Below are 10971 nucleotides of genomic sequence, written 5' to 3'. Positions count from 1 at the left end.
AAGCGGAGACGTAACAATATTTTAGAAATTAATCCTATTGAGAAACGCAAAATAGATTTATTTTGAGCTGATTACCAACCACAAATGGAAAAGTAAAAAAATATAATGAATTGGATAGGATATGGTGAATATCTGGGATACATACTGTTAACCCTAAAGCACTGTTAACCCTAAAGATTTCATTCACTTGTTCCTGATGTAAACTGTTTTAAGAACAATAAAAAAAAATATTTGATTATTCTAAAAACATGCTGAAACGATATACAATACATAATGTAAACAATTAATATATTTATTATCTTATTGAAACTACAAATATCAGTCAACCACAGTGTCCTCCTAAGTTTGCTATTCCTCACTGCTTTCACAGCCTTTCCCAATTCAAGCTTTACATCTCAAATCCATTTTCTATGGTCGTCAGGTCAAGTAAGTCTCTGCTGGCCTCTACCTCTTCTTCCTGTTATTTTACCCACAAAAATCTCTGTTAACCTTCCTTCAGATCTAACTATACATCCAAAATACAGCACCTATCTTCCACTTACAACATACATCCAGCAGTCATATATATTTGTTTTGGTTCATTCCAATACTTCTTCTATAGTTTTCTCTTTCTATGTAACTGATTTAACCGTTAATTCACATAACACCATATTTTCAAATGTATTCAGCGAAGTTCCTAACAACACAAATATCAAACGTAAATTTAATTACACTTTCACAGCTTAAATTATATCTGAATCTTTTAAAAGACACATAACTATGCTCACTTTTATAACACCCAAGCTGCACTAACTTTGCTACACCAAACTCAGGGTTTAGTTATAATTATCAGTTTTGAAGCAACAAAAACTTTTATATAACACAAGAGCGACATTCATGTAACCCTGTTCAGTCATAGCGTGTGCTATCACAAGATAAAATGACTTTCACATATATTTGTCACAAATAAGGCATAACAATATTACATGTATCAATCTATCTATAACAGGTCAACTCACCTGGAGTTTAGATCCAGCAGGATGATCAGTAGCCTTAACATATAAAACCTCTTGGACTTCTTCTGATGGTCTGTCAGAATTTTTTCCAAATACAACAAATCCATTGGCTGTTGCTGGTGGCAGAGCAACAAAGGTGTCACATGAATGCACAAAAGATCCCATAATAGATGATGAGTCAGACCTGTAATAATAATAATAATACGAATAATTACATACTGGAAGATGATATTACACGTTAACAAATAAATATAGAAAAAGCAACAGGTCTCTTAAATGTTTGGGATTAACCCTGATCCCCAAACACAAAATAAGCTACTGAATCTATCCAGCAAACAAATTTTACATACTGGAAGATGATATTATATGTTAACAAATAAATATAGAAAAAGCAACAACAGGTCTCTTAAATGTTTGGGATTAACCCTGATCCCCAAACACAAAATAAACTACTGAATCTATCCAGCAAAAAATTATACAGTCATATCTTTTAGCATATAATACATCATTAATCAAAAATATTCAAAATGTGTTAATTCTAGCTACAAACAAACATAAGTCTAGGTTTTCAAAGTGTATTCGCTAACATGTTAATGTATTTCCTTTATTAATAATAAAGTGACTGTTACAAGTGCTAATGTTATCATTTTTCAGAAGCCAAAAAACAAAAAGATTTTTAATGGCAAACTTCAGTCAATTCCAATATCCTAAATCTACAAGATCACAATCAATTATTTTGACTGAACAATAATGTGCATTTCAATCCAAACAAACAGACAAGTAAAACAATTTCATGCTGATTATACATATAATTTTTTTTTGCACTTCAAATGCAAACAAGAAAGTCTAAAGATTTTACTTGAATCATATACTGTATTAAAAACAAACATACACTTAATTTATCTGAAATATTACTGCTAAACATTGTGCCTTACAAGTTATTTTAGTTTAGAAAAATAAATATAGGTGATTGATATATACTGGTAAAAGTGGAAAATGATTTGAAAGTAGAGGTAATTAAAAACCTATAAGCACATACTGTATTTTTAAGTTTTAATGTTCTGATAACTGAAAATCTTCTAACCCTGCGACCAAATGTAAAATGCTCCTCAGATAATATATTTCTCTTAAGAATGTATTTTTAGACACATATACATATAATATTAAATCAAAAGTGTTATTTTTTTGTAAATCAGTGTTATGTTTGTACATGTAAGGCCAATGGAGCAAACCTATAGCTAATTCAACAACCTCCATTCTCTAGTACTTGATATTAATCTATTGTAACAGACACTAGCCTCCATCATTTCAAAATGTATTTCATCATGCCTCAATAGAACAATACCATTCTTAGCCTTGTACCCAAGCTTTAAAGACCGAGAATTTACAGATCACAGCATTTCAAAATGTATCTCAACATGCCTCAATAGAACAATACCTTTCTTAGCCTTGTACCCAAGCTTTAAAAACCGAGAATTTACAGATCACAGCATTTTAAAATGTATCTCATCATGCCTTGATAGAACAATACCTTCCTTAGCCTTGTACCCAAGCTTTAAAGACCGAGAATTTACAGATTATTTCATAGTCAAATCTGATAATTATTTACACTCTGATTATTTTATTCCACCCATTACATACTTTATGTCTGTTCTTAATGAATAGATGATTGAATAAACAGAGTGTATAAACATCACAACAGTGAACATAATTATATGGGCTAAGTTCCAATATCTGAAGTGCTACACGTACATATCAGAATTGTTTGATAAGCTACATGTAGAATGCACAAGCTACAAAGTAAGCAGTTCAAATCTTAGAATCACATGCCAACTGACACTAAAAATAGAGCCCACTAGATCTTGATCTAAATACAGATCACAGGAAAACCAACTAACACAAGGAGAACCTATATAAGACTTTGGCTATGAAACTGTTTACATTACAAACATAGGCCCAAAACGTGTGTCAAAGAGCTCCCACGATTATCAGCATATATATATTTCATTTTCATATTTAATACATGCAGACTATTTATAAATATTCACCATGCTATATCTTGCATCTAGGCACAAGAGATATGATGAACTTTTCATACAATGGCATGCATTCAATGCATCTTGTTCTTTCCTAGGTATTATTAATACACACACACACACATATTACTGTCAGTATTATACTCGGATTATTGAAAAATGTTTTAATGTGCAATTTTAGTGACTAAACAGGATTTTTGTTTGTTAAGCACAAAGCTATGCAATGGGTTACCTATGCTCTGCCCATTGGGGGTATCAAAAACCAGATGTTTAGTGTTATAAGCCCCCAGACTTACCACTGAGCCACTGGAGGGACAAGTAAATGTGAAGATATCACTTAAATGCTTTAGCTAACACATTTTTGCTACACGTGTTTCTGTTTGGTATTATTCCACTCACTACAACTATGTGCTACACGTGTAAACTGATGCAGAATTCTGATAATAATAATAATCTTCAATAGCTTTTATCCAAAAGAATCCCACCAAAAACAAACCCAACAAATTTCTAAAATAAAATAAATTATAGTTTTGCTTTTCAAAATTTACACTCTTTATTAACATAAAATTTAAGGACAACAAAGGACTTCTTGGTCCATCTAGACCATCTTATCCACTAAACTTTAAAAACAAAACAAAAATACAGCCCTCAAAGCCAACCTTTATAATTCAGATATTTATCAAGCCTTCCCTTAAACTCATTTAAATCAACTGAATCCACCACATCTGAAGGCAGCCCATTCTAAATACCAACCACCCTGTCAGAAAAATAAAACTGCCTTAAATTAAGATCTATACCAAGTCTTTCAAGTACAAACTAAAGTTTTCAAACTAGATCTTAAACCCCTCAGATTTTAACGGACCCTTCATATTTTCAGAATTGTCCTTTAATATAAACCCCTTGCATTTCAACATGAGAATTACAGATTATTCCATTCAATTTTTAAGCTTATTTTTTTTAACTATTTATGCATCAACTACTTGTGGGCTCATCACTTCATTGGTTACAGGGCTCCTACTAATTAAACCCATTAGTTACTGCTGGGACCCCCTATGTATTTTACAAAGAAAATGAGTGATCTTACCCAACATGTTTGGTTAGTTCTATACCATTAGTGTTCATATATATAAGCCAAAATATATTACTCCATATGATGTAACAGATGTATACGAACCTCAACAGAAGTAAAGAGTTTAGTAATTTAGGGATTAAAAACTACTGAAATCAGCTTTTAGATATATAATTATGAGAGATTTATAACTACAAAAAATAACAGATATGGAAAAATATAAGAGATGAAGTAAGAATAAAGGAAAATCTATGAGATGACAGGCTGAATGAAAAAATAGGGTACTTTTCTGTTACTGTTAAACCTAAGATTTAAGTACCAATTATATTCGTTTTTTTTATCATTAATTTGTCTTCACAGAAAAGTAAATCATAAAACAGGTTAAGTACATTGTTTTATTAAATAAATACAATCTAAAAACTAATTTATTGTCTCTTGGTGTTTTATGAATTAACTTGTTTACTTGAACTTGAATCCATTTGTATAAATTCAGCCTATAGTTATAGGTAGGTTATAATATAAATCAGGCTAAATACACTGTATTATTAACATTACTCATACACCAAAGACTAGTTATTGTCACTTCTAATAATGTTCTAAGTTCTATATAATTAAAATTCAACTTTATTACTCTAGTGTGAAGACAAAATAATGATAAAAAAAACTAATTGATTCTTAAACGTTAGGCTTAACAGTAACAGTTGCGGGGGTATAACAGAAAAGTACAAAAAATATTTACATTTATCTGAACATAATCTATATCAAACACTTAACACATAATGTTTGTTTGAGATGAAATTTAAGTATATACAGAACAATTATAAAATTATGGACAACAAGAGGCCATTTGGTCCTTCAAGGCCATTTTTGCACACCACCCTTTGAGAAAATTAAACATTCAAACCCAATCTTTATTCTTCATGAAATCATAGCCTGCTTTCTTAAACTCTTCTAAGTGTTGGTCTCCACTACTGATGATAGAAAGTCATTCCATAACTTAAGTCAATCACACAGCTAGAAAAATTAGATCATCTTAACTGCAGCCTAGTCTGTCTTTCCCAAACCTTAATGTTTTGTACTCTTATTGTATTATCTTCACAATACAGCACAAAGAAACCAGAGGCCTTTATCCTATCAGTCCACCTGACAATCTTGTAAACCTCAATAAGATATCCTTCCTTTATAAAGACAAAATATGTTAAGAGACTTTAAAACTATATCCCTGTATGGTAATTCCTCCATCCTTGGTATCATCCTAGCGGTCTACCTCTGAACCATTTTCAATAAGTCAGTATCTAAGTTTTCTTAGATAACAGACCAGAACTGTATACAGTACTCTAAGTGAGACCTATCTAGTGATTGGTACAGAAATAATTACCTCTTTTGACTTGTGATCAATATGTCTATAAATATACCATAAAATTCTATAAGCTTTACTATTAACAAGAAAGAATTACCTCTATAGCTTGAGTGACTTTACCACCATCATGCCTTTAAGTGATCATTTGTTGAATGATATTGTAAAACACATAGAGTAATCCCATAATAATTAATAGAATTACATAGAGATGCTATTTTTAATGATATTTTTATTTAATTTTTTTGTGACTGATATGTTATCACTAACCTTGTAACCAAGAAAACCATGGACCCACAAGCAATTTGGTGCATAAATAGTAATTAATCAAATTTCAGAAAACTGATTTAAAAAGTCTATATTTAAAATTTTGAAGTTAACTATTTAGTTTTAAATAAAACTTGAAAGATTATTGTATAAACAATATTATTTAATTCAACTTTAAGACCTATGTTGGATTATATAATTTATTTATACTTTAACATATCAAAATTTTGTTTCATAAGCTTACAGTTTGGGGCACAAATATTTGTCTACTCTTCTCATTTTTTCATATCCAGGCATGAGAGAAAAATTAACTTTATCATATAAATTTAGTCAAAGTTCCATGTTGCTTTAGGATATCTCAAATTTGGGACTCAAATCTGCTTTTATCAGTTCTTGTACATATAAATTCAAAGATCCAAAACAAAAATCATAAAAATCAGATACAATGTCTAAATTTTAGACTTTTGCTTAATTAATTTTTTTCACTTATGAATATTTTTTCATTACTCTTCTGTGATAGTCTTAAATTACAGATTTAGAGAGTAATACAAAATATCTTTTAAATATTACGTTTTGATTAACTCTTTAAACTGAAAACTTTCATATTCAAGTATAAGAATATTATACATACATACATTAATTTCATGAAAATACATTTATAGTGTTTTGTGTGTGAAATTATTTATATTTTATTATAAAGAAGTGTAAATGTGTACTTATACTTACGTATTGTGACTGTTTTATAATTTATGGTTTGTGTATAATATTGATTATTAACCCAAATTTGATTAAGAAGTGTGTTCTACTCATACATAGTTTTTATCACTTTAATTACCCGCGAGCTTAAGTTGCCTCCTGATTCTAGAAACAAAATTAAATCTCCAGATTTGCTTTTAAGTTTCATAATTTTAATTTTCTGTATCAGGTAACTGAAAAAAAAAACATTTAATACATATAACTTATAAGTTGCACTTTTGTAAATCGTTGTTATTTTCATGTAGCAGTTATTTGGCTACAATAAAAAACATATCTAATTTATCTGTTACTAGTATTACCATAATTATCTTAAGTCGATCTTCGAAGTTTTACCCAACAGCAAAATGTTATCTTATTATATCAGAGTGACACTGATAGTGATACTACTTACTTGTGATAGACCTAATGTTAAAATCAATTTCTAACGACACTTTTATTATATAATTATTAGTTTTAATTTATACTGGCACTAAATAATGTGAAAAACTTAAGAATAAAAATAAATATCCCCAAGTAAGTGATCATTAACGCCATTGCCAGTAAAAGCGAAAAACATTGCACACACGTAAAAATGTTAATAATAATTTATGAAAAATTATCAATCAATGTATAACTGATCTGATCTGATCTCCTGATCGGAATTTAGGTCTTGTGACCTAGGAGGGTCAGGTACTCTGAGACCTCTTCCTCCATCAATGTATAACTTAAATACTTACTTACCGATTTCAAATTTGTGTTCCCTTTTCATCCGCTGTAACACAGCACTGCCTAGGAAAGGTTTAGAGCACCCTATAGCAACCGTGAGGAATCCTCGTAATAGAATCAGATGACAATAAATTAGATTGAAATACCCATTTATGCTTTAAATTTGAAGTTATGTGTCTATAATTGCTTTATTTTCTTTATAACAAGTCATAATCACGCAAACAAACGTAAATACAGCATTTAATCTTGTGTAAGTATACATAATAATAGTAATGTGGTTTTCTTTAATGTAAACGTTACTTGTGGATTGCTACTAAAATACTGGCGCTCAGTTTCTGCAACAAGTAAACTGATAAAGATATATTTTTCAATCTTGCATATTGGCACCATAACATATTATTATTTGCTATATCTTTTAAAGCTGTAATTTAGATGTTAGCAGGAGGGCGCATGACGTTAAGATCGAAAAGTATGTAGGCTTAGAAAGTTCTAAAACTTTTGACGTTAGATTTTCTAGTAAATTCGAAGAATAGGTTATGAATACGAAGTTCAATGGAGCATAAAATAATTGAAAGTTGTTTCTATTCAGCAGAGTGAATCAGCCAAAGAATACCTTTGTTTCAGTTAGCATTGAAACAATTAGTGTTTTATTTTCAGTAACTTGATTAATCAGCCATAAACTTGATGAAATTGTACAAGTAAGTTTGTTCTATGTTAGTGTGGTAAGTTAGCATGGCTATAAACATGGCCTACAAGTTACCACAGTGTTTAAGCTGGTAGAAATGTTAAAGGAAGAAATAAATTAATATGATATCATTACAAGGACTAGACATTGAATTGTTTTCACCAAATAATTTAAAATAATCTAACAATGACAGAACAACATCATAACAATATATTTTCACACTCTACACGTATGTGTGATACACAGGCATATCTAGGTTTTCTACCTGCATTAGTAATACAGGAATTGTTTTAAAATTTCATTTATTCAGTTTGTAGACAGTTTTAGCATAAACACGTTATTTTAGTTGCTTTGTTCTCTATAGCAGATAATATATATTCTGACTGAGAGGATATTATATTAAAATTACTGGCCGAGTTAATGCAACAGCCAACCAATGATATGAGAAAACAAAGGTCATAAAGTGATACTGTTGACTTGACAAAAAAACTGAGCTTACTTATCGAATTCAGATACATTTTCTTGGTTCAACTCTACTAGGAGATAAAGACTTACTTGAAGATCAACCTGTTTAATTCAAGAAAGCTGTAAAGCTAAATATGCTATAGTAGAAGCAATTATATTTTCATCTGTACAAATGCATACACTGCATTTTCTTTCTTTTTTATGATAAAGATTGTTTTCATTTTTATTAAATTTGCCCAGTATCGTTATTTCACATAAACAAAGAAATCCCAGATAAGCTATCAGTTTCATAATTATTCTCCCTCTCCTTATTTCCTGGTCGAATCTGCCAACTTATTAGCGGGTTTAACTATCTAACACTTGTCGAGAAATTAGATTTTACCTGCAAACACCAGATATGTAAGGAAATGCCATAATGTTTGATAGTGGGTGACTAAATAACTCGGAAATGTGGATTATCAAATGAACATATCTACTCTTATTGGCTAGCAAATACCATGGCTAACTTCGCGACTATATTGTTGCGTCAGCGAGGTCACGTGACTAGTGTCACGCCACCTATTTTCTAGAAATATCCCGTTCCTTCGTGAATGCCCTAGCATTTACTAGATATATGTTAATCTGGTATATATATATAGGACGCTCACAACGTGACGGGACAATGTGTGTAGGTAGTGAGTAATTGAATTGCAGTCAGAAAGTATTGTTGAAGTTAACGTTCGTTGTTAAAACGTTTGTTATAGAGCGACTGTTTAAAATAAGTGTATCGGTAAAGTTATATTCAGAAAGAATAAACCAGTTTTATTAAGTAAGGACTTGTGTCGCTAAAGTTTCGTTGGAACGAAGTTACGGAAAGTTAATTAACAAACGGAGACGTAACAATATCAACCCAGCTAAGTTATTGGTAGAAATGTTATCCAAAGAGTTTTAGATGTCTTTAGATCATATATCCAATCTAAGAAGATGTGTTTCATATTACAATATGTGTCAATTAATCAAAATCAAATAAAAAGAAGAAAACAAAAAAGAAGTGCTAATTTCAATTGGAAAGCTATCAAACACTCTTTCGATTTGAAATAATAGAAAAGATTGTATAAACAAAATCTGCAGAAACTATATATAACATAAGTGCATGTTGCATAAGGCACTAAATTCTTGGGGGCGTCAAATACTTGAGTGCCCAGTTGTGAATTAAAAGGGCACAGTCCTAATTTCTGTCTAGGATGACAGTTCAAAAATTGCCGGCTCTATATATAACTTGATCTACGAGAAAAGACGTTTGATTGGAAGTTAACATTAATTGAAAAGATCCACATTTTTCAACGTTACAGACACTAGTATAACACAGTAAGTAATTTTACACACTCCTCTGATGGCCTTTTCCGTATAAAAAACAAGTGCTGTACCACATAACAACTTATATTTGATATTAATAAAGAACCTTCACTCAACCTAACACAATGGCACTATTTTTTGTAATTACTGTATATATATATAAATATATATATCAACTTCCTTTCAGAGTATATACCTACTTATAGCGAAACTAAAAATCAATCTAATAATGCGTATAGCTAATTACATTTGCCTTTTTACGTTCTTATTTATAAGGACTAGATTTTATTGTATCACCAGTTAAGCAATATCATTGTTAAGGGCATTTTCGGCAATAATCACAATAATATCGGACAAGATTCAACCAAATTATGAGACTTGGTTTAATCCTAAATGTATATATTAATTCAAAATTGTAAAACAACCTATGTCATAAAAGTATAATAATAATAACAATAAAGAAATAATAGGGTATACCTTACTTACGAAGTTTGTTTGTAGTTATACATAAAGCTACACAATGGGCTATCTGTTTTCTGCCCATCACGGGTATCGAAACCTGGTTTCTTGCGTTGTAAGTCCGCAGACATACTGCTGTACTACTGGGGGTGATAGTTACGGAGTATACAAACACTAGCACTACTGATGAATCAACTGGAATGGACGGCAACTGCCTGTTGTAAAAAACACAAGTGTATGGGACGACGTTTCGAAAGTAAGACAAAAGACTTTCGAAACATCGTCTTCTACACTTGTATTTTTTTACAACAGGCAGTTGTGGTCCATTCCAGTTTACTCATCATAAATACTCTGCCTCAACAACCTATCAAAGAACTAGCAGCATTGTTGCAGAAAATTGTTGATGATTAACCATTTGAAAAGCAAAGTGCTGAGTAAAATGGCTTATTTAAACTCATATGAAGAAAATTAAAGATGTAATTTCCCTTCATTACATTTAAATAAACAAGGTATTGTAAGACAAAAAATATCCTGAACATTATAAACAAAATGGTGATGATTATACCTAGAATAAAGATAATGAAAAGTAAAACAGAAAGAACAATATATTACATTAATGGAAAAGGTAAACCCTTTGGTTCTCGTAAAATTAACCATCGAACATTCTCTTCTTTTCAGCCGTGGGGGCGTTACATATATATATATATATACACACTGAGTGGTCACAAGTAAATAGACACCTAATTTTTCGTCATTTAACTGATTTATGCTAACTAATTTGTGTTCACAGGGCACTATGTAAATTAAAATGGTCCGCAAACTAATCATCTTGTGCTACAACA

General features: G+C 30.6%; 1 protein-coding gene across 1 annotated transcript in view; it reads right to left on the bottom strand.

The window, feature by feature from the left end:
• LOC106467254 (secernin-2-like) overlaps positions 1 to 7460 on the bottom strand; it is a 17822-nt gene extending 10362 nt beyond the window's left edge. Inside the window, exons 1-2 of the mRNA XM_022395387.1 lie at positions 7197 to 7460; positions 999 to 1179 (exon numbers count right to left, since the gene is read on the bottom strand). Of these exons, the coding sequence (XP_022251095.1) occupies positions 999 to 1179; positions 7197 to 7228 (213 nt within the window). The 5' untranslated portion in view covers positions 7229 to 7460. The remainder of the gene's footprint in view (positions 1 to 998; positions 1180 to 7196) is intronic.
• Positions 7461 to 10971: the final 3511 nt, after the last annotated feature.

The sequence above is a fragment of the Limulus polyphemus genome, unplaced genomic scaffold, assembly GCF_000517525.1.
Source record: "Limulus polyphemus unplaced genomic scaffold, Limulus_polyphemus-2.1.2 Scaffold2546, whole genome shotgun sequence".
NCBI classification, from domain to species: Eukaryota; Metazoa; Arthropoda; class Merostomata; order Xiphosura; family Limulidae; genus Limulus; species Limulus polyphemus.
The sequence above is the reverse complement of the archived record's forward strand: the minus strand, read 5'-3'. Positions and strand labels throughout refer to the sequence as shown.